General features: G+C 38.4%; 1 protein-coding gene across 1 annotated transcript in view; it reads left to right on the forward strand.

The window, feature by feature from the left end:
- The window catches only part of LOC102423914 (ephrin type-A receptor 6), a gene marked incomplete at its 5' end in the record, with an annotated part of 354,481 nt that overhangs the window by 311,184 nt on the left and 17,528 nt on the right, over nucleotides 1-25,769 (forward strand). The window contains 2 exons of the mRNA XM_023762099.1: nucleotides 4,507-4,656; nucleotides 23,029-23,222. Coding sequence (XP_023617867.1) covers nucleotides 4,507-4,656; nucleotides 23,029-23,222 — 344 coding nt within the window. The remainder of the gene's footprint in view (nucleotides 1-4,506; nucleotides 4,657-23,028; nucleotides 23,223-25,769) is intronic.

Raw genomic sequence — 25,769 nt, forward strand, 5'->3', positions numbered from 1 at the left:
TCACTCACATGCTCCACCATTCCGGCCACCACCCAACACCCACCATGTCCCGCGCACATTCCCCTGGGTAGTCAGCGCACCGGTTACTATGTCATAGTAAACGGGTTGTTCAATTGTTTCGGTTGTTCCGCAGTTTGGTCTATTTGCATATTAGCCTTTTATTACATAGGATGATAGTTTACCATTTTATTCAAATCCTCTCACTTTGCTGGTCTGAAACATAAGACCCAGAGTTAAGACTTGCCCAAGTTTACACAACTTATTTGTATGAACTTGTGCATACAACTACTTAGTGGTAGCTCTACCTAGAATATGCAGCTCGTAAAGAAAAATATTTAATCAAAATTGTCATTAGAAATTCCTTAAATTAATCTTTTACCATAGTATGTATGTTTTCTGTACTGTAATTCTTATGTACCACGGAGATAAACTGAGGAAATTTAAAAAGGACAATCTGCAAGGAGATTGTTGTCTATTCAAACCTGTTGCCTTTAAGATAACCATCAACTCCAGTGAATGAGAAATGAAGAGATTTATTTTTGTGTTCTTGTTTCTCAATGGAATTTTTCATCTGGGTTCAGTATTGAACCACTATATTTCAATTGATTGTGTCCTCTGTTAAAGATTAGAGGATTCGATTCTAAAACTCAGATGTTAATTAAATATGCCTATAATACAACTCCACTCCTGGGGTGTAGGGTTTACAGCATACAGGCTCCTGGTTCCCTCTTCAGCACTTTTCCTGCTACAACCTCATTACCTATTTATTAGACAACAGTCCAGAATATGATTTGAGAAACAGAAAAAAAAGGTTTGCTAACAACTTTTTCAGTGGCAATCTAGTTTGCTTCCTGTTTCTCTTGCATATCCTAAGTAATTAACCTTGCAGTATAAGGGAGATATTAGTAAGTAAGAAGTCTTTTGAGTTACATTCAGTCATTTTGATCAGCATCTTTGGTAACCTTTTTTTTCTCATAAGCATATGGCAGCCGTGGGCAAACTACGGATCCGGCCCGTTTGAAATGAATAAAACTAAAATAAAAAAGACCGTACCCTTTTATGTAATGATGTTTACTTTGAATTTATATTAGTTCACACAAACACTCCATCCATGCTTTTGTTCCAGCCCTCCAGTCCAGTTTAAGAACCCATTGTGGCCCTCGAGTCAAAAAGTTTGCCACCCCTGGCATATGGTAAAGCAAGATGCAACGTTCGAATGATTGTGATTTCAATCTAAAGTACTATTTGTTCATTCCTGAAACCTGAGACATCTGGTGATTAGTGCTTTGAGAAAAAAGTACCTTAGTGTTTTACCTCTGTCTATGATTCAAGATCATGGGCAAAAATGGGTAGATGAGATTAAGCCACAAAGTTCATATATTCAATTTAAAGAAAAGGAGGAGGAGGAGAACTAGGAGGAGGAGGAGGAGGAGGAGGAGGAGGAAGGGGATAGAGATCATGCAGTAATCTTAATGACCTCTTCCTTTCTTATTCATCTTGCACTTAGATATAAACTATATCCAGTATATAGCCTCCCATTAGAAAAAGAGATTTAAATACTTCCTATCTCCATCCCATATATATTCAGAATTATTCCATTGTATGCATACTGTCAGATTCATATGACCATGAATTTTTGTTAATTAGAATTGTATCTCCTATATCAAAATTTCTGTGCCAATTTTTCAGACTTTGTTTTAAGATTTATTCTAGCTCACACTTTCCATTACAAGACGACACTGGACTAGAATTTGAAATAAAGATGTACTGGCCATCTTCTTGCTGTGTCCTCTCATGGCCTTTTCCCTGTACCTGCACACCTCTGTGGTCTCTTCATCTTCATCAATCATGCTGGATTAGGGCCCACCCTTGTGACCTCATTTAACTTTAATTACCTCTTCAAAGGCCCTATCTGTAAATACAGTCACGTTGGGAGTTAAGGCTTCAACCTACGAATTCCGAGGCTAGCAATGCTATTCATTAAACATTCTATAATACCTTGCCCTTGAGGAAGAAAATAAAATCTTAGGAAGGAAAGTGGTAAAATTATCGTTCATATATCATATCAAGTAATATGAAATATAAACTTACATGTAAATCATTTATATGAGATATCATTTATGAACGCACATGAAATAGCCCTTAGCTATGTTTTTTAGCCTATCTTAACGCAGCACACAGAGATTTAGCAAAGGATCAGCCCGGCAGACTAACAATTCACATACTGTTTGCCAGAAGAGACAAGGAAAGACCCAGAGTCAGAAATGCCAGATGAGACTGATCTCTTGCATCTGTTCTGAGGTCAAATCTACAGATTTGGCCTTTATTCTCCGCAAGTGTGGCTTCCACAAGCCTGAGGCAGACTTAAGTGGCTTCAAAAGGCAGAGCCACAAGACGGAGGCGCGTCAGCCACAAGCACGCAATAAACAAAGGCTGCTGTAGTGCTGGGGCACAAGTGCGTCTGTGTCCTTGTCTCCTCCTGAAGGACAGACCACACGGTCTTTTCAGAGCACTGCTCATGTTCTGCTGGATCCCTGACAGTGTTCCCACTTCTGAATTCTTTTCATGCTCTGTGTTAGGATTGCCAGGTTTAGTAAATAAAAATATAGGGTGCCCAGTTAAATTTGAATTTCAGATAAACAATGAATATTTTCAGTACAAATCTGTCTCATGCAATATTTAGGACATACACACCAAAAAAGTATATTTTATCATAGGTAATGCTTATACTAAAAATAACATTTGTTATTTATCTGAAATTCAAATTAACTGTGGGTCCTATATTTTATCTGACAACTCTATTTTGGGTTCAAGAACGAATCCTCCCCTTGCAAATCCCTTCCCCCCCCCACCACCACCCTCTTAAACTACTATCACCAACTTTATAAATTTAATTTCCTGGTCTTAATTTGGTGCTGCGCCAGAGCGTGCAAACCCCAGGTTTCAGACTCCCTTCTATTTTACTACTATAATACATGGTTATGGATATTCAGTGTTAAACAATAAAGTTAGTTTGTCCCAACTTTTCTGCGGTGCTGAAATATTTACATGTTTATATCAATGCCCCATAATACCACTAGGAGGGGCATTCCTAGAGATCTTCTGCTTACTACTGCCGGGAGGAATCTCTAAACCTGGGAACCCTGGACTCAGTCTACTCACCTGTAAAATCTGGTGATTGAATTCAAGGTATTTTCCCCAAGGTTCCTACTAACAAGTCCTTGCTACAGTTCTCTAAAATGAAGGTCCCGTTAATGCTCGCATTTGCCTGGTGAAACCTAATTGTTCCTATTTCGGCTGAATCGCTTTTCTCTTCAAGTAAGTAGTGTTTAGGTTACTAAGTAAGTAGGGATTAGATGACCCGATTAATGGCTTCACCTGAAAGATGTTAGGTCTAAATTCCTCAAGGGCCAAACAATGCCCCTTTATTTCCTTCCACCCCCACTCGGCCTAACACCAGACTTTGCGCACAGTGGGCGGTCAGATGGAAGTGCTGATAATGATGAAACCATCTCATTATGGTGGTTCTGACTGTCCGATCATTTGCTGGGAACAGAAGCCCTCTCCGCGGTGAGACTGCCGTCTGGGAGCCGCTCGTTGTTCTCTTCCGCCATCTAGTGGCGTCAGGGTCGCTCTCGTCCGCTCTACTTTCTGTTCAGAGCTGCAAAGATTTCAAAGATTGTAAATCTAATAAATGAATTGTTTAATTGTCGTTATAGTAAAAAGGGGATTTATAGAGTGTTTCAAGAGATAAAATGCAATAAATGTTGATAAAAATAAGTATAACACAATAGCCAACTTTAATACTCAAATAGTATAGATTAAATTCATGCAATTTAATCTCTTTAATATCTTCAGATGTTAACTTGAACGTTGAAGATCAAAAGTATGAACTAGCCTAAAAGTGTTATAAAGAAGGATCATCCTTCTCATGTGCTTTTGTATAATGTTAAAGGATTTTTTTTTTACTTTAATCACATTTTCACAGCAGATGAAAATGAAAAGGGAAGGAAATAAAATTCTGATAAACATTGAATTGGTAGAGAATGTCTCAGTTCTGTATTTAACCATTTGTCTTTAATTAAGTTAGAACTTATTATCATTATTATTAATACATGCAATATAATGTTTAATGAGTGTTGAATGATATTTAGCTTTAATGTCCTATAATCTGGATTCCAGATTCTGGAACTATCTTCAAATGGCATGATAGTTTAATTGTGTGAATCTAAAATGAAAATAAATTTTCCTAATGAGTGAAATAAAATATTTCTGAAGTGTGACTTATTTCCCATTAAAGCTGTTTCCACTGAATAACTATTATAGGAAGACTATTTCTGAGATATTAACATTATTCTGATTTTCTTTTTATTTTTACTTAAATGCCAACACTATATCACCCAGTATTTATTTTAGGTCTTTCTAACAAAAGGTATTTAATTGGAATGCCGTTTTGTTTTTAACATTCTTGCGAGCCAGCTGAGAAATCTCCAATGTGTTTTCCAGGGTGGGAAAATCCCCATCAGGTGGACAGCCCCAGAAGCGATTGCCTACAGAAAATTCTCCTCCGCCAGTGATGCATGGAGCTATGGCATCGTCATGTGGGAGGTCATGTCCTACGGAGAGAGACCGTATTGGGAGATGTCTAACCAAGATGTAAGTGCCACCGGTAGTAGTTGAGCTGCCAGTTTGTGAGTATAAACACATCAGCATTGAGGGAGAAATGTGCCTTTTGCCCTCACTCAGACTAGGCCTGTGGCTGAGATTGAAAAGCTAAGTAACTTTTCTCTCTGAGCTGTATTTGGTGTCAGAGGGCCCAGCTGATGGGCTTTGCCATGTGAGTCCATGATCTGCACCCCACAGCTCGGACTTCCACGCATGTTATTCTAATGTGGCATAACCGTGTTTATTCTGCTTTACACCTGCAAGTAACGAAAAAGGAAGAGTAGTGTTTATCTTTTATTTCTTCCTTAGGGCAATTGAATGTGCCACTGTAAACAGCAAAGTATCTCAGACTACATATTGCTTAGTAGAAAAAAATTGAATGTTCTCAGGCACTGTACCATCAATATATGTCACCTGGTATGGTTCTTTTAAGATATGTACATGACCCTTTATACATTCTGTTTTGTTTCTGTTTTATCTATAAAAATTACCTTAGTGGTTAATACAGAGTAGGATGGTTAACACACATTTGACCTCTGTGACCTATCCAGAGTGATAGAGACAGTAGTCAGAAAATGCAAGTACCCAGACAATGCAAATAAGTGTGCTGTCAGAACTGAAAATATATATTAATATCCTACTTTCTCAAAGTATCCAGTGGTTTCTGAGGCAGTGGCAATGGAAAACCGCCTTTAATGGGGTTCTGAGTGTTCAAAGGCGAGAACAAAGACAATGGAGATATAGAAGATCCCTAAGCACACTCACATCTCCTTCCTTTTCTATAGTCAGTTCCTTGAGCAACCCCTCCACACCTCATTGTTCCTTCCCAACTTCAAGTTGTCCAAGTATCGTAAGAACTTATTCAGTTGGTACATTTAAACAATGGAATACTACGCAGCAATAAAAAGAAAGAACTCTTATCCTTTACAACAGCATGGATGGACCTGGAGAGTATTATGCTGAGTGAAATAAGCCAGTCAGAGAAAGATAAGTACCCCATGATCTCACTCATAAGTGGAATCTAATGAACCAAATAAACTGGTGATGAAAAATAGACCCAGAAACATGAACAGACTGTTGAACCTCAGAGGATAGGCAGGGGAGTGTGGGTGGGAAGAGATCAACCAATGAACTTGTATGCATATATGCATAACCTGTGGACACAGACAATGGGTAGTGAGGGTGTGAGGGGGTTACGGGAGCGGGCTGGAAGAGGCTAATGGGAAGAAAAGGAGGACCTATGTAATACTTTCAACAATATTTTTAAAAAATAATAATAATTTATTCAGCCACAGAGTTTATCTGTGGCTAGCTCACCATGGCTATTGCTTCTCCCTGCCATAGAGTGCTACTTTCAAAGCTGAGCCCTGCTCAGTCCTGTGGGTGCCTGCTGACTCTGTGGAGAATGCCAGGTCTAGGCAGCAGATTTGAGGTCATATGCACTGCTCTGTCATCACTCTCCAAAGCACATCATCAACACACAAAGACAGCGTGGCTGGGCCCTGCAGGGCATCTGCCCCATAGCCAGCAACCTCTGCTCCACTCCCATTGCTTGGACTTTGGATCCAGGTCATTTGCCTAATGTCTATCTACTATTCTTCAGGGAACTTTAAGTGAAGGAACTCACTACTTTTCCCTGCCACTGGGTGTTGTTTAGGGCAGCTTATAACTATCTCTCCAGCTTTTCTTAAAAACTGAATCTCAGATACCAAAACTTGCCTCTTCAGTCCCAGAAGGAACTCATTTTTATTCTTAACTACTTATCCAAGGTAATGGAAGCCCTGGATTCAGTCACCATAGCTCCTGCTCTACTCTAACCCCAGATCATGCTTGCTTACTTGTTCTACTTTCACACGGCTAAAATAGGCCTTTCAAGCAAATCTCCAGAATAAAACATCCTCCTTCAGATGAGTTAAAGTCCTCACTGCACAGGAGAGCCCTCACTTCAAGTATCTTACGGAATGGCGCCCCATTTGGTCCTTGTTTTAACCAGTTTCCTGACAGACTTAACATGAAAAATTAAGGCTCCAAACTCTACCATAAATATACCCTTACCAGTAAAAAATTCTTCAGCATTCACAGCTGACATGTGCATATTTACTTGCATATTGTATACAAGAACTGCTGTACTAATATAATCATTTATTCATTTAAGTATATTCTGCTTCAAGAACTAGAGATACAACAGAAAACAATGTTACACCTGGAAGGGGCCAAAAAGATTATCTAGTCCAGTGATGGCGAATCTGTGACACGCGTGTCAGAGGTGACATGCGAACTCATTTTTTTGGTTGATTTTTCTTTGTTAAGTGGCATTTAAATATATAAAATAAATATCAAAAATATGTTTTACTATGGTTGCAAATATCAAAAAATTTCTATATGTGACACGGCACCAGAGTTAAGTTAGGGTTTTTCAAAATGCTGACACGCCGAGCTCAAAAGGTTCACCATCACTGATCCAACCCAGCCGGTGTGCTCAATGGTTGAGCATCAGCCCAGGAACCAAGAGGTCATGATTCAATTCCTGGTCAAGGCACATGTCTGGGGTTGCAGGCTCAATCCCCAGTAGGGGATGTGAAGGAGGCAGCCGATTGATGAGGTTTCTCTCTCATCAATGTTTCTATCTCTCTATCCCTAATCCTTCCTCTCTCTTTAAAAAAAAAAATCAATAAAAACATATTTTTTAAAAATATATTATCTAGTCCCACCCAAGTCCAACTTGATTATGAAAATAAGGCATAGAGAAGCGACATGATTTCCATAGAATTGCATCGTAAGTGATTTAACAGTGATCTTGGAAGACAATGCTAATAAACTTCTAGAATAAAAAGGGAGAGGAAATAGCTGCTTCTTTCATGGTGGTTTGGTTTATAGTCCATGTAGCTCCCCATGAAGGACCAGTAACTTCTTGCCCTTATGGAGCTTACCTTATAGGGAGAGGGAGACAGACTGTAAACAAGTAATAAGTAGAAGATATAGTGTGTAACAGGATAATCAAGGCGGGGGGGAGACAAGAAAGTGGGATAAGAAATGCTGGGGGGTTGATTTTAAATATATCATATATATTATAAAATGCATTCATAAAATTCATTCCTTTATAATCTTAAAAGTCATAGTCATTCTTATTAGACATTCATAAATAGTCATTCTTATAATAGAATGACACAAATAAACATAAAGAGAACTTCTATTATTTTTCTGCCCACGGATTATCTCTTACCACCTGGGGTACATTATACCAGAGATTTAGAAACTAGGGCCATCATTATGGAGACCATAAATCAACCATGAAAGTCACTTAACTTTTCAAAGTGCCTGAGTTTCATAACCAATAAATACAGTAAAAAGACTGAGTTAAATTATTTGTAATATTCCTCTTAACAGGGATATTACATACTATTATTTTATAATCTCTGCAGAAATAGTTAACATACTTATCTCAGCAACGGAATGATTCAAATTGTTCTTTTCAGAAATTTAGGACATTTCTGAATCTCTGTCGAGGTGTTAAGAATGAGATAGGAGTGCCACAGAGCAGAGCAGGTACAAGTGAAGATACCAGACAAAACAGATATGCTTTTTAGGAGAGCAGCCTCTGAGAGAAAAAGCCCAAATGTGTGGTTTCCAACTTAAACCGCCATGTAAATTTTGCCTAGAATAGTCCAAACCCTGTTGTCAACCCCTTCCTTCCTGGATCTTGCCCAAGACTTTACCCAGCCATCCTGGCCCTGTGTATAGATGAACTATAGCCAAGATGACCATTTAGAGAGCAGTTCTGTCTCCTAAACCTCATTTGCCCATAAAGCCTATATCTGGAACCAGAAGAAGCTACTGCAGCCAGGAATAGACTCCCGACATTAAGCCCATTCTCATTCACTCAGGATTGCCAATGTCCATGTCGCAAGGTTGAACTCTCTCCACCTAGAGCTTGGTTGTTGTTCGAGGACCAGGTAGGGGGTCAGGTGGCTGTCTTCGTGGTATTTGAGTGGTTACCAAAATACATTCAAGCAAGAATGTGAAAATCAGGAGAACAAAAGTTCTGAGGTGAAGGGTGGGGGATGGATACAAGACTAAAGGAAAGTACTAAGAACTATTTTTGTTTTGTTTGTTTGTTTGTTGTTTTGTTTTTCTTTTTATGTTTGACATTCTGCAACCAATGTTCATTTTAAATAAAGAAAGTAATGTTTTAAACAATAAAAATTCAACTATGTTCTGTTTGAGTATTTTATATTTTTACTACAGTTTGGTGAGTTTGAGCTATGGGCTTAACTAAATATGGCATGTTAACATGTTTTATGATCTTAAGTGAGGTTAGAAAATTTCAGGTAGCTTTGATGAAAGAGTCCCTCCTTTCTGCAGACTGTGGCATATTTTATTACTATGAACAATTCTGAGTTTGCAGAATCTGTTTTAGCGAAATAGTATAATGTTTCCCAAAGGTCAGTGGTATTATAAGGAAAGGAAATGAGAAAATAGAGTGCACTGGACTAGTCCTTAGAAGGCCTCACAACCATAACAGCTTAGCCATCCAGCAGTTCTTATTAAATGGATGCCAGTCACGGGGTCAGGTGTGCATGTGGGTTGGAGATGGAGAATTAGAAAACACAGGCCTCACTCTCAAGGAGCCCAGTATGTAGATGAGGAGATGAAGTTCTGGCATTTATAAGTCTTTTCCCTATCACCGAGCAGAGTGTACACTTCTCAAGCGGAGACCTCATGCCTTCTACCTTTTTTAAATAGAGACAATAGTGTGTGAATCAGCATTGCTATTTTTTAAAATATATGCCAAAAAAGCATGCATACTCTATTATGCAGGATTCTTTTGATTATAAATGACAGAGACTCAGCCCAAGCTAACTTAAGTAAAAATAAATTTTTTCCAGGTGTGAGACTAAGAAGGTAGTTCAGCAGTGCTCCGTCTCAGGAATCATGCAGATTTTTAGTGCTTTTCTGGGTCCGTTGACCTCATTTTCTCCTGCTGCAAAGGTCTTCTTTGCTTTATTCTTCTTTACGCTCCAGAGCTCAGCATTCAGCTCAACAACCTCAGCAAAATGAGACCTTCTGTCTGTGAAAATGTATGTACTGATACCAGAAAATTCTGGTTGGCTCTGTTAGGCCCTGCCCAATCCTGCCCCAGGCCAGGAAATGGGTATTATGACTGAGTTTATGTACCAGCCTGTGCGTTCAGAGGTGGGGGCAGCACTGTGATCGGCAATTTCCCCAAAATCTCATGTAGTGAGGGAGGAAGTCCCCAAAGGAAAGCAGTAGTGTGCCAGAGATATACGATGTTGTCCATTTTCAGTGTACATTGTTTTCAAGAGCAACTTTCATTATTGCAGTATTAAAAGGCCCCAAATTGTTAGCTATTCTAGTGAGGTAACAGGTGTATTGGAAAGGTCATGAGAGCTTTGGAGGAGGGTTTCTCAACCTCAGAACTATGGATGTGTTGGGCTGAATAATTTTTTGTTGTTGGGGGCTGTGCTGTGCATTTGTAGGATGTTTAGCAGCATCCCAGCCTCTACCCACTAGATGCCAGTAGCAGCCTCCAAGTCATGCCAACCAGAATTGTCCCCAGGCATTGCCCAGTTGGGGACGGGGTACAAAAAATCACTCCCAGTTAAGAGCCACTGCTTTAGAGCTAAAAAGATCTGTGTTCAAATCCCAGCTCCACAATTTACTGGCCATGTAATCTTAGGCAAGTGGCTTAAGTTTTCTGAGATATTGTTTATAATGGGATTCAAAACACTCACCTGAAGGATTTGAAAGGATTAGAGATAGTGTATGTAGCACACCTTGTACATAGACAGTGTTTAACCAGTGATAATCATCACAACTTGCTTATTATGAGCCAAGCATTTTAGATTATTAGCTCATTTAATCTTCAAAATAATTGTCTAAGATAGATACTGTTATTCATATGATTACTAGATGAAAGAACTGAGACTGTCTAGAAAGTTTAAGTAACTTACCCAAACTTACTAGCTAGTTAATGATAGAAGTGAAGTTCATGCCCCCGCTTACTAGTGCATGAGAAGTCTAGTTTTCAAAGGCGTCTCCATGCCACAGAAGTTCTACGTAATGAGATCAAAGCATCTTTAATTCTGTGTGCCACTCTGGTTTCATTGTTTCCTATTAGCAAAAGAATGTGATTGACTCACTATAGTTTTGGAACTATAAATCTTTTTGGCAGTATTTTGTGTCTTGATGTTAAAATTTTATAGAATGTACCACATATATTGAATATCTTAAAAATAATTAAGGCGGTAGCTTAAAATCAGATTCTAATGATCAACATATTTAGCCAATTACAGAAACATGTCACAGGCACACTGAAGGTATACAACTTCTTGCTGTTTCCCAACATTTTTTTCTTTTTAAGGTATTGCAGGGGAATATTTTGTTATTTTCATCCAAGTTCAAAATAATTGCTGTTTACTACGTATGGGAGTACATTTTAATGCTAGCAGCTACACAAGCTCCAAAGAGGACACCAAGGCCACTGCAGATCTTCCAGCACTTACACTGTGTAAAGTACTTAACAGAAGAAAATGCAAGCAAAACATGAACAGCAGGCAACATTAAATAACCAAATCCCCACAGAGCTCATATGTAGGGGAAAAACTAGCACCACATAATGAGAGGTGACTTGCCTCGAACTAATGATCTAACGCAAGACTGAAGTCTTGGGTTTTGTTTTGTTTTGTTTTTCCCTGCTGTGATGATGTTTAAAAAAATAAAAAACATTCTCCTTGAAGCAATTTGAAACGCAAATGCCTCCAGGGTATGGTATCATTTAAGCATATGCTACTAAGCTGTCCCTTTTCCCAAAAAGATAACCACTATCAGGGAACATTCATTTGAGGTTTGCTAGGAAACATAATGCTGCCTCAATATTTTTGTGTTTTTATTTCTCCTTACTTTTCAAAAGCTTTTATAAAATGTTTTGCTTTAATTTGCTTTCAGAACCTTAATTGAGGAAAAAAATTAAAGTTTATCTTTAGGACTTTTTTTTTTGGTAGGTGATATGGTTGGAAGTAAACTTTTGATCTTAAATGAATGGATTCTTTTTTCAAAATTTAAGAAGGAAGAAAATAACCTTTTACCATATCTGTTTGTCCTAATAATTCTATAACCTTTCTCAGTTATGGGTCACTACTTCAGCCAAGAATGGAGGAGTTGCAGAATCTACTTACCTAGAAATGCAGTCTGATTTTATGACACAGGGTCCAGTCATTTCCAGTTCTTGTCTCTGATTAGATGTCCTAACTCTACTTTATTAAGTAACTAGAGGCCCTGTGCATGAGATTCGTGTCATTCAGCCCGGCCTGTGCCCTCTCACAGTCCAGGACCCCTCATTCTTACCTTCCGCCTGCAGCGGAGGCAGGAGAGGCTCCTGCCACCACCGGTGGGCTCGCCAGCCATGAGCCGGCTTCTGGCTGAGCGGTGCTCCCCCTGTGGGAGTGCACTGACCATCAGGGGGCAGCTCCTGCGTTGAGCATCTACCCCCTGGTGGTCAGTGCACGTCATAGCGACTGGTCATTCTGCTGTTCAGTCGATTTGCATATTATGCTTTTATTATATAAGATGGTCCTTGTTTCATGATCTGTGTAAGATACAGTAAGTTGCTAAAGGCCTGTCCCCATTATTTCAACTTCCATATTACAGAGGGAATTTTTGCATTTATTTAATATGCATTCTACCAAAGCAATTTTCAAAATGGCCTTCTTCTCCCCTGTTTTTCAATAATCCCTACTATTGGTACATAGGCAGTAGCAGCCTTTTAATTAAATATATACCAGTTACATTAGCATGATGCATGTCTACTACCGGGGCAAGAGTAATAGGGGATATTGTGAGATGCAATCAGTCACCATTGTAAATAATTCAAATAGTAAAGTTCCAAGTGGAGGAAACCAATAACCAATATGCTATTACCACAGTGTAATTTCCAAGGGAATTTTTTATATTAAATGACCACAAAGCTGGAAAATGTATACATACCAGCAATGTTTTTATTAAAAAAAAATTTAATTATGCCTTCAGTATCTGTTTGGGGAAAAATACACTCACAATCTTTTGCTGTTATAATTGTTATTCCATCTTTTGTTCTCTTTTGACCATTTTAATTTTTATTGTCTTTTGTTCTCTTTGGAACAAAGATGGCATTTTTAAATCCCCTTTTTCTTTGTACTCATAAATTATTTTTGCATAGCTTTTAGATATTTTTAGTGGGTTTGGGAAATGGATTAAAGGTGTTTTTCTAAAATCAAAATGATGCACCAGTAAAGAAATATTTGGTTTTTACCCAGAGAGCACTTGAGAAAATGGCCCTGAGTTTTAAGAACATTGTCTTCTTAAAGAAAAAAAAATGCTTTTAAATAGATAGATTTAGAATGTGTCTCTATATTTTCAAGAAAAAGTATAATTTATTAGAGAGGAACTGGCATGGTAAGGAATATCATGGTTCCCCAAATCTTCCTAGTCTTGGTTTACCAGGAGATACTCTGGCCCTGTCAGGATGTTTGTCTCCCTGCACTTGGAGCTCTGTGGGAACCAGTCCTTTCAAAGGAGGCCCAATGTAGACACGAAGGTTATAGAACCTGGAGATCCAGAGATGCTACCAGAAGTCCTACAGATGAAGCTTCCAGTTTAAATGACTCTAGAAGCATAACTTTTTAAGATGAAATGCACTATTGCAAGCACTGAATCCAGTTCTCTTTTCTTTACTAAGGAGGAGACAGAGCTTGTTAGTGACAGTTTAGGATTTTGATGTAATTTAGATGGCTCCTTCACTAATGCTCATCCTGTTCCTTACACACTGAAGCATAGACAGGTGTTAGTTATCTCAGTCTCAAGAAGTATGACTTCAGCTGTTAGGGATAAAGATTTTCCAAATGATAAATCATGTCATCAATAATCTTTTAACCTATGAGAGTCCTACACTTCATATTATTCCCTATTTTGTCCACTCATTCAACAATCTGAAAGTTGGTAACCAACCAAGGAAAGCACTCTCCATTTTATATAGGTTCTTGAAATTCTGTTGCGACTTCAGAAATGAGGTTTGGATAGGGGAGGGTGGGGGTAAGGGGGGAGATCAACCAAAGGACTTGTATGCATGCATATAAGCCTAACCAATGGACACAGACAACAGGGGGTGAGGGCATGAGCAGGGGTGGGGTGGGGGGTGGTCATCGGGGGGATAAGGACACATATGTAATACCTTAATCAATAAAGAAATTTAAAAAAAGAAATGAGGTTTGAGAACTGTCTTAGGTGTAGGAATTTTTAAAAAGTCTTTTTGTTTGCTTGATTTTTACTTATTGATTTTTAGAGAAAGAGAGAGAGAGATAAAGGGAGAGAGAAAAAAAATTGATTTGTTGTTCTATCCATTTATACATTCATTGGTTGATTCTTTTATGTTCCTTGACCTAAAATCTAACCCACAACCTTGGCATTAGAACAATGTTCTAACCAACTGAGTACCTGTCCAGGGCCTCAAGAAAGTCTTTATCTTAAAGTTAAAAAGGAAATCTTCAGTTTCCATGCTATAATTATTTATAAATTACAAATTAGCCTCGAAAAAGTGTGTTCTGTCTATATCTTACATAGAAACCTACTCTATTCTCCTCCCTTTTTAAAAATATGTTTTTATTTATTTCAGATAGAGGAAAGGAGAGGGAAAGAGAGATAGAAATATCAATGATGAGAGGGAATCATCAATCGTCTGCCTCCTGCATGTCTCCAATTGGGGATTGAGCCTGCAACCCTGGCCAGGAATCAAACCATGACCTCCTGGTTCATGGGTCGACGCTCAACCACTGAGCCACATCAGCTGGGCTATCCCCCTTTTTCTTAATGTACACTTAAATTTCTCTTGTGTCTTGATTGCTTTTCACTGAACTATAAATTATATATGTTGAAAAACATTGAATAAGAAAATAGGTATAAAATTATAAATGTTATTTACTTATAATCACTTCTAAACTTTCTTTTCTTTTTTTGCCCATGTAGATGCAATCTTTATATTGTATATAAGGAAAATACATTACCAGTGCTTTTAGTATCACTGTATTATAAATCTAATATTCTATTTGTACAAGTAATTGTTATCACAAAAAGTAAGTATATACTGGGACCCTCTGCTTTACCATCCCCCTTCTGCCTGAAATTATAGGTTTTCCACAAAGCCATGATAAGTATTTAGAGAGAAAATAAAAATATTTCCCATTGCATTTACTAATGTACATTTTAATCCTTGCTAAAATTTTGAGAGAGTTTCTTTTAAAAGGAAGTATAAATAGCTAAATTTAATGTACTGCTCTTTTGGAGATAGTTAACAGTCTTATTTAAAAAAAAAAAAAAAGCAATTCCCTGCACAGCCCAAGCAGTCCCTGTTCAAGGAAGTTTCAGTGTCTTCCTGCTGGCTGTCTACTCCTAGTTTGCCTGGTTTAATAGAAGGTGCACATTGCCTGTTTAACTCAGAAACTGTCAAGACAGTTGGAAAACTCATTGGATTCAGCAAGAGCAGAACAGTCTGCCCTGTGCCCCAACTGAGCCTTATGCTGATTCTGGGCTGCTAAAAATTGCAGTGTCAGTGACAAGGAACCAGTCCAATCTCTTTAGAATAACCAGCCAGGTTTTAGATAATAACTTCTGACAGAATCTAATTCCTTTTCTTAATCTAATTCTTGCATGGAAATGATCACTGCAGTCATTTTCATATTTTTTCACTTTATTTTAATTTTCTCCTTACATTTTTAAATAAGGTTATAACCTTGTTTAACTCTTCTCCAAAAGACGACAGCCTACAACTGTCATAAAACCAAACTGTTAAAAAATTCTCTCTAGTTAATTATCAACCCTTCATATACTGAAACGACAAAACTCAATTAATCTTTTAGATAAAGCACCCATATGCTCCCAGCTCCCTGTCAGTCCTTAATTAAGCAATCAGAAAACACCTATAAAATAAAACTTCTCACAAAAGAAATGTTTACAAAGATAAGTACTAAGGTTTTCTGAAGCTGCCCCTAAAATACAGTTTTTGTAAATCACATATATGGCAACTGGAGCTCTAGTCTTTGACTTGACATGGCATCGTCCTATGACCTACATGATGGGAACAGGTGGGAAAAGGAACAGTTGCTGTGGGGGGCACTCAGCTCACCCAGCTGAGGGACTGCAAGTGTTTTGTAGTGCCAAGGCCAAGGGGGAAATGGGACCCGGTCAGGGTGAAGACTGAGAGCCAGAATCATGGTGAGCCCCTGCAGAATTTCAGACATGGGAAGACACGATCACAGTTCTTCAGAAGGATTGCTTTGAGTGTGCCTTGGGAGATGATTGGAGGAGGAAAAGGAGAAACGAAGACGAGTTAGGCCCTAGCCGGTTTGGCTTAGTGAATAGAGAGTTGCTCGTGTAGGAGGCAACCAATCAATGTGTTTCTCTAACATTGATGTTTCTCTCTGTCTTTCCCTCTCTCTTTCACTCTCCCCCCCCCCAAAAAAAAAAAAATCAATGGAAAAATATCCTTGAGTGAGGATTAACAAAAAACAAAACAAAACAAAAAGATGAGTTAGGAGGGTAAAGCTATTACAGTGATCCAAATGGAGAGGAGCTTTAAAATGGAGCAGATTTACAGTATATGAGAGTGGTAGAATCAGCATAAGTGAATTTTGAGAATCAGGGAGAAGGCGGAGGCCGGAAATTATCACTGTAGTCATTTTCATATTTTACCCTGATTTCACTAAGAGGAAGCATGGTACGCTTTGCAAAGGACAGAAATCCCAAAGGAGGAACAGGGTTAGTTTTGAACAAAATTAATCTAAGGCATGCATATGACAACTTTATGAAGTGGTATGTCCTATAGATGATTGACAGAGAAATCCGCAGAGGAAGCTGAACTACAGCTTCAGCAATGGAAGTCATAAGCAGATAGGTGAGAGCAGGAGCATGCAGGTAAGAGAGGGCTTAAGATCTAATTCCAGGGGAATGAGTCAGGAATGTGGCTCAAGACTTAAACAGATTGTCTCTACCACTGCCATGATTCAGAGGCTACAGAGATGGTAATTCTAGTCTGGTCTTCAAGGAATTACTAGCTACATAATCCAATCTGTTCATCAGTTTGCGCTTCAGTTTTCTTACCTATAATATGTACATAAACAATAATAAGGTATTTTGAGACTTTATAAATTAAGCTATGTTAAAAAACACCTGGCCCAGAACTCAGCACATAATAAGCTCTCAAAGTAATATATGTCACTTGAATCTGAAATCAGAAAGCTCATAGAAAATTAAACGCATCATCACTCCAGTCCCAAAATCGCTTCTCCTCCTGTGTCCTCTATCTTTGCCAGTTGACCAAGGCCAAAACTTAGAAATTATTCTTATCTTCTTCCTCTACTGCCACATCTAATCTCACTCACTCCTGTATTCCTGCCAAATCAGTCCATGTCTCTTAAAACACACAGTCTCCATCAAGGCCATTCTGATCTCTCCAGGATCACTGCAAACCTCCCACTGGCCTCCTGCTGGCCTCCCCTCTGTGCATTCTCCACACTGCAAGCCAGAGTGAACTTCCAAAAGGCAACTCTAATGTCATTTACTTGCTAAATTCCTTTTCCACTTTGCAAAATGTTTGTTTATAACATGCAAAATAATTTGTAATCTCAAGAAATATAATTTTTACTTAATCTTCCAGCCTCAAATATCACCATTCTTTCTTTGAAGACTCTGTTTAGCCAACGAATCTACTTTCATTCCCTGATAAGGTTAAATCACCTCTCTTCCCATCTAGTTGATTGTGCTATCTTTTATATATAGGGTGTCCCAAAGAAATGTATACACACTTCGAATAATTATAAAGGCAGTGTTTATTGAAATACATTTCACTTTCAAAACTGAGCTATCAGCTGTTACAGTGTGTATACATTTTGAGGGGACACCCTCTGTATTGTTTAAGATTCAGCTCACCTTCTCTGAGAAGCCATCCCAAGGTTGTGCCAGGTGTTCCCCCACAGGCTCTCATAGCTCCCTGACCTACATGGTACTTAACACAGTCTCACTCCTCAGTCTCCTTCACTAGATCATACATCTCCTAAAGTAAGATATATTTTTTACTCGTTGCATTATACCTTTATGCATAGTATGCTCAATGGCACATTTAAGTGACTGATATATCTGAATAAATTAAAAATTCTTTAGAAATATGCATCTTTTAACCATTTTTGTGAATCATATTGCTTGAGTCTTTTCTCTGGCTACCTTCAAAACCAGAATTTTTAGGTGTGTGATCTTGGGCAAATTAAACCTCTCAATGTTTAAGTTCCTGGTCTATAAAATGGGAATAACAACAGTACCTTCCTCATAGGGTTATTGTGAGGATTCAAGGAGTTGATACATGCAAATCATTTAGAACTGGCACCTGGAAGTCCCAAGAGCTCTGTTACTAGCTCTTACTATTATTGTCAGTGTCACTATTGTTGTTATTTCTATTCTCCTATAAGGTGGAACCCTTAATGCTTAACATTCATGAACCAGTGCTCAAGACAAATTTTACAATTTAAAAAACTGAGGAAACTTAAAAAACAGAGGCAGCAAGAAAAATAGTCGTGAGTCCCCAAATCTCTTCACTGTCCCCATGGGAAGGCATACTGGGACCAGACACACATTGAACACATTATGGGTAAAGGTTTCAGGAGAGTACACTCTCTCTTCTTACAGGACAAGCATGAGCAACTTTGTCAATAAAAAGAGAATAAATTGCTGGTTTAGCACCAACAAGTCTAGATTTGGGTGTCAACTGTTTACCGTTGTCTGGGAAAGTCAGGTCCCCAGCAGCCAAGGACTTTAGGGCCCTTGGGAGATGGTAACCCCTTGGACAGGAGAAAAAGCCACTGGGATTACAGGAGGCTGAGTTTGGGTCCATTCTTGCTCTCAGGGAGCAAAGAGAGCCCCAGTCTCACCTGGCTCATTCTCCAGGCAAACCAGAGTGAGGCATGAGATCATTTTGGACAATGCTGCTTGAGGCACCATTATTTTAATATTTCCTTCATAGAGGAATTCAGTTGCTATCATGCTTGTGCTGTGAATCCATCTTGGGTACCTTGAGCCTCCAGGTTTTCTGAGAATCTGCTCCTCTATCAAGACAAATGCAAAAAATGTCTTCTAATAACTTTTGTTAAGTCAATAACATTTATTAATGTGTCAGGCACTGTACTAAATGATGAAAACGCAAAATATAGAGAAATAATCCCTGTTTTCAAGTATATATAGCTTTGAAGGAAAGGCAGATGAAAAATTACAATACAATGTAATGTATGCAATAATAGAAATGTGTGCAAGACTCAGAGCATTCAGAAATGACTCTGTTCAGCCAGAGATTAGTTTGCAAACTATGAAGTAAATTTTTTATTTACCCAGAAAATTAAACTTAAGATCCAAATAAAAACACCGAAGTCTAATTAGCAGATGCTATGACAAAAGACAGCATGGTAATCACCCCTAAAATTGTGTAAATTAATGTAAAATTGTGGAGGAAAATGTTATATCAGGAAAACTGAAAAGCATTTCTGCAGAATAGCCAGAGGAAATGTTTGGAAGCTAAAAGGAACTATGTTCAGATTTCATATCTGCCACCTATACTGTGTGGATTCAGGCCATTTTTCTAACCACTCTACATCGAAACTTTAAGAATGGGGATAATAATCTACCACGCTGAGTTATTTTAAGCAGTAAATGAAGGAAAATATGCAAAGCGCCTAGCACATGATAGATACTCAGTAAAGGCAGCTAATTTTTTTTTTCTCAGAATATAACCTCAGTTGTCATCTACTTTATTCTAAGCGCTTGTGATTAGGTAACTGTGGCTCTCTTGGAGTGGGATCTTTAAGGCTTTCTATAGTGGAATTCTATCCCATTTTTCTTATTACTTTTCAAAACTGTCCACAATAGTTTTGAGGTATTACAAGCATTTTTACACACATCCTATTGTACTAAAATGTGTTGAAAATGTCTTAAAACCCAAGCCTAGGTGGTAGCAAAAGTACTCAGAAAGCAGGTAAGAAAAAATCCTGTTCAATAGTGGAATGTAAAATGAATAGAAAATTGCTGGTATCCTGACTGGTCACAAAGACACTGATGGGATTACGAGAAAATCCCTATTATAAAAAACAAAACAAAACTACAGCTGAGCAGTTCAGAGGTTCCCGGAGGCATTTTACTGCTCCTTTTTACAAACTGCCTCTAGCATAAATTACAGGTATTGTAGAGTCATGTCAAGTAGTGTCAATTTTAAAAGAAATTAAAATAAGATGTGGGTTTTTTTTTTTAAATTACAGAACGTGTGCAGATGGCATTACAATAAAAGTTATTCTGTTAGCAATATTAACATTTGCACTTTTATATTTTTGTTGTCAAGAGAGGGCAGGGGTGAGGTTGAATGGTGTTTGTCTTTAAATATTTGTCTTTCCCTCAGTTTTCCCACCCCAAAAATGAGGAAAATAACCCCTTTTTCTTTGCCTTTCTCCAAGAGATGATATAAGAAGAAAGGCTCATATGAATACCTATGAATGCTTCATTAAAAAATTAGTTACATAAATTCTGGGTTAATTTTAACACATTGTTAAGAAATTCCCAAGTGGGCCATATAATCAATATCTTGCCTTATCTACTGATTATATTACAAAAATAAAAATAAAACCTCATCATCCACTGTTGCTCTTAACTTCGGTTTCTTTTTTTTTTTTTTTAACTTTGGCTTCTTATAAAGCAGCGGTTCTCAACCTGTGGGTCGCGACCCCTTTGGGGGTCGAACAACCCTTTCACAGGGGTCGCCTAAGACCATCGGAAAACACATATAATTACATATTGTTTTGTGATTAATCACTATGCTTTAATTATGTTCAATTTGTAACAATGAAATTGGGGGACACCACAACATGAGGAACTGTACTAAAGGGTCGCGGCATTAGGAAGGTTGAGAACCACTGTAAAGAGAGTTCTTTCTCTAGAGCTGTGCTGCCCCATAGAGTAGCCACTAGCCACATGTGCCTTTTTAAATTTTAATTAGTGCAAACTAAAACTAAAAATTCAGTTCCTAAGTCCTACTAGCCACATCTCTAACGCCCCTTGGCCACACGTGACCAATTGCTAGCATACTGGACAGAGAATATTTCATCATCACAGAAAGTGCTATTGGAGAGCGCTGGCCCAGAGAAAGCTGGGGCTGAATGCCCCTGTTGCTCTGAGGCCTTAAGCTAGCCATTGATAACATTCCAAAGATGAAATGATCTGAGAAGTTATTAGAGGACCTACAATCATGCATCAGACTAAGGGAAAGCCAGGAGTAGGTGAAGAGGAATTCAATAGGCAATAAAGAAGAAATGTTAACTAGAAAAGAATACACATGGACTTATTATTAAAGGACAAAAAAATTATTCAGGAATTCAGTGCTTCAGCAGAAGTACATTTTACTCAAAACATTTGTTACACATGGTTTGCACTAAATGTATCTATCTTATGCTGACTTTCTGATGTCTTAAATGGATTTTGAGATGTTCCAGCTAAACCACACAAAAACTATTTCTTGACATTGTGATGAAACTTAACCTCCCTTCTGTACACCATGTGTTTAAAAGACACATTTTCCTCTCAGAGGGATTAGAGGATGGTATGGGGATATTTGCAATTTTCCTTCTCAGCTTTTGTATTTACCTTGTCTGGACCATTTGAATTCACAAGTAGTTTTCATATTTACCAATATTTTGGCTTTTAGCCACTGTTCTCAAAACTGCCTGGTACTGGCACAAGAACAGACATATAGACCAGTGGAATAGAATAGAGAGTCCAGAAATTAGCCCGAACCAATATGCTCAATTAATTTTTGACAAAGGAGGCATGAACATACAATGGAGCCAAGATAGTCTCTTCAATAAATGGTGTTGGGAAAATTGGACAGATATATGCAAGAAAATGAAACTAGACCACCAACTTACACCATACACAAGAATAAACTCAAAATGGATAAAGGACTTAAATGTACGACAGGAAACCATAAAAATTCTAGAAGAATACAAAGGCAACAAAATCTCAGACATATGCCAAAACAATTTCTTCACTGATACAGCTCCTAGGGCAGTTGAAACTAAAGAGAAAATGAACAAATGGGACTACATCAAAATAAAAAGCTTCTGCACAGCAAAAGAAACCATCAACAAAACAACAAGAAAACCCACCTCTTGGGAAAACATATTTGCCAACGTCATATCTGATAAGGGCTTAATCTCCAAAATTTATAGGGAACTCATACAACTTAACAAAAAGAAGATAAACAATCCAATCAAAAAATGGGCAAAGGATCTAAATAGACACCTTTCAAAAGAGGACATTCAGAAAGCCAAGAGGCATATGAAAACATGCTCAAAGTCACTAATCATCCGAGAGATGCAAATCAAAACAACAATGAGGTACCATCTCACACCTGTCAGAATGGCCATCATCAACAAATCAACAAACGACAAGTGCTGGAGAGGATGTGGAGAAAAAGGAACACTTGTGCACTGCTGGTGGGAATGCAGACTGGTGCAGCCACTATGGAAGGCAGTATGGAGGTTCCTCAAAAAATTGGAAATGGAACTCCCATTTGACCCTGTGATCCCACTACTAGGAATATATCCCAAGAAACCAGAAACACCTATCAGAAAGGATATATGTAACCAGATGTTCGTAGCAGCACAATTCACCATAGCTAAGATCTGGAAACAGCCTAAGTGCCCATCAGTAGATGAATGGATTAGAAAACTGTGGTACATCTACACGATGGAATACTATGCTGCTGTTAAAAAGAAGGAACTCCTACCATTTGCAACATCATGGATGGAACTGGAGAGCATTATGCTAAGTGAAACAAGCCAGTCAATGAAGGAAAAATACCACATGATCTCACTCATTCATGGATAATAAAGACCATTACAAACTTTTGAACAATAATAGATACAGAGGCAGAGCTGCCTCAAACTGATTGCCAAACTGCAGTGGGAAGGCCAGAGAGAGTGAGTTGGGGGGCAGGAGGGAGGGGAGTAAGAGATCAACCGAAGGACTTGTATGCATGCATATAAGCATAACTAATGGACATAAGACACTGGGGGGTAAGGGAGGGTAGGAGTTTGTCAAGGGCGGGGGGGAAAAAAAAAGGACACTTATGTAATACCCTTTGTAATACTTTAAGCGAAAAATAAAAAAATATAAAAAAAAATATTTTGGCTTTTACTTCCTATATACTAGTAAAAAGAAATTATAACTTAGCATATGTATTATCTGTCCCACAAAGTAAGAGAATAACCTTTGTATGCTTGCCTTTAGGTCATTCTGTCCATTGAAGAAGGTTACAGACTTCCAGCTCCCATGGGCTGTCCAGCATCTCTGCACCAGCTGATGCTCCATTGCTGGCAGAAGGAGAGAAATCACAGACCAAAATTTACTGACATTGTCAGCTTCCTTGACAAACTGATCCGCAATCCCAGTGCCCTTCACACCCTGGTGGAAGACATCCTTGTGTAAGATGCATAGAGTTGATTTTTCTCCCTTGACAATCAATTTCTTTCAGGCTATAGACAGACTAACAGAAGAGGAAGTTTGCCTTGATAACCACCTAGTTGTCAACCTTTTAGAAAATGGTGTATGAACTATATTTTACTTAACAGCTGCAAAGGAATGTATTAACATTTTAGAAAATTGTGTTGTTTTTTATTCACAAGAAAATAGGTTCCCCTTTTCTTTTCTCCATATCACATCTTTGTGAAATTTTTTATACTTGTCCTGTGTGGGTTTCTGGTATTTACATATCCTTTACTTACTGATCCTTCCTTACTTTTATAAGTAGAATATGTGCATGCCTGCAGCCCCTTTAATTTTCTTGTTCGTTTTATGTATGTTCTGTCCCTCTATTTGAAATGTCAGGCAAGATGAGCAATTTGTGAACCTGCCAGGAGCAAGGATGTTTCCTGCTGATATGATCACACCCAGCTGTTGTTACTTTCCATTCCTAAAGCCAGAGAAAGACAAGAAAATGAAGGCACTCGTATCCCATTTTATAAAAGTTAAGATCCACTCACCTCTCTCTGAAAAGCAATTATAAGAAGGGAGAGCGTAGAAGGAAAAAATACTATCATCTGTGTCTGAAATTATTACATTGAAAATATTATTAAGTTGAACATATATTTCTTTATTTAGGCCAAATTGGACTTAAAAGTAACCAAAGCCTTTCCAAAACTCACTTTCCTGGCTCAGGGGATGCCCAGCAGGATACACAGATATTTAACTTTAGGTCACAAGTTCAAGTCAGCACGGTTTTTAGTAACAGTAAGGCCGGAGGCTCTTCAAGGACTGCTTGGAACAGGCCTGAGCTCAAGCAGAGCACGTGCGTTCACCTCTAAATCACTAATTGGCATCCTTAGTAAAGTGAAGCCAAGCATGAAATAGCCAGAGATTAAGCTTTCACTCTAGCCATCTTCCCTAAAGCAGTCCAACCCAGGAAGCTGTAAAGTAGGGGTGGGTGGGAGGTTGGAAGGCCCTCTGGATTTTATCACAAAAGCTATGGCAGCCATTGAAGATTTTTGAGCAAGAAAATGGCAAGATTATATTTGCATTTCTTAAAGATCACTCGAGGGGTGATGTAGACTGGGAGTAAAATACAAGGAGACTGGAAACAGACAATTATATATTTGCAGCAATACAAGCTAGAAAAAATCAGGGCCTGACTTATGAAATGGGAATAGGCTTGGGGTCAGGAGATTTTAAAAATTGATTTATTATTAAGCAAGAAAAAAAATGTGTCTTAGTCATTGATTGAATATATAGCGAGAGGAGGAGAAAAAAGAATCAAGGATATTTGTCAAGTTTTTTTCTTAGACAAGCTGGTTGATGCTATTACCACTAAGAAGGGCAAGATTTTGGAATAGAAATGAGACCACTTTGAGCAGAGAGGTCCTACAGGCAGTTATATGTGTAGATTGAACCTCAGGTGAAAAGATCTAGGCTAGAGATGTAGGTTTGAAGATCATCAGCATATAGATTATAGCTGAAGCTTTAAATGTAGTTAAGGTAAACCATGGAGAATATAAAGAATACAAATTAACAGGAATAGAATGCAATCCTCTGGAACACCAAGATTTAAGAAATAAACTGAAGGAGAGTACAACGGACACTGAGGAAGAAGAGCCAGGTAGGTAATGAGGAAAGCAGGGGAGGAGTGGTATCATAGAAGCCAGAAAGGGAGAGAGATTCAAGGAGAGTGAGATCCAAGGCTCCACAAAGCTTCAGGAAGATAGAAGGTGAAGTATATCCATTGAATTTATTTTTCCCCCACTTATCCCCCATATACCCTCTTCCACCACCACAACCCCCTAGCTGCTGTGCCTCTCCTCTTCCCCACCCCCACAGTCACCACACTGTTCAATTGAGCAACAAGATGCTCAGGTGTTCACGGGCAGCCTTTGCAAGAGCATTTTCAATAAAGTTGTGTAAGACAGATTGCAATGGAGGAGGAAGGAATATGAGGTCAGAAAGAAGAGCAATATAAAGTACAAGTCTGGTTTTGTTTTTGTTTTTCAAGAAACCTGTCTCTGAAGAGAAAGAGAATTAGTCAGAGATAATATCTTTATATGTTTTGTGGAAGAGTCAGGCATGCCTTAACATTGAGGAGAAAGAGCTAGCAGAAAGGGCTCATGGAGTGAGTCTGCGTTAATGAAAGAACATTGGCACCTATAAACTGAAATCATTTATTCTGGGCTTCTCGTTATGGAATAGGGTCGCCGGACCCCACAGCCAGTGCCCCCCAGCAGAGCTCTCCAGCTGTTCTGTGGCTATACAAGCAGGCAGGTAAGAGCCTTCTTTTTGAAGAAAGAGATAAAACAATTTCTTCCTGCTTTTTCAAGATTATGAATGTTCATCACATTTGGAAAATACTGATGAAGAATCTAATATGAGAAAATACCAAAAGTCAAAATGATAAGAGTTGAAATCAAGATGAGGGCTCCTTGTCTGAGGGCCAGAGGTCTAAGGTTCAGTGGGATGTACGGTAATGAGTGCGCAGGTCAGTGAAT

The sequence above is a fragment of the Myotis lucifugus genome, unplaced genomic scaffold (genome assembly GCF_000147115.1).
Source record: "Myotis lucifugus unplaced genomic scaffold, Myoluc2.0 scaffold_231, whole genome shotgun sequence".
NCBI lineage: Eukaryota > Metazoa > Chordata > Mammalia > Chiroptera > Vespertilionidae > Myotis > Myotis lucifugus.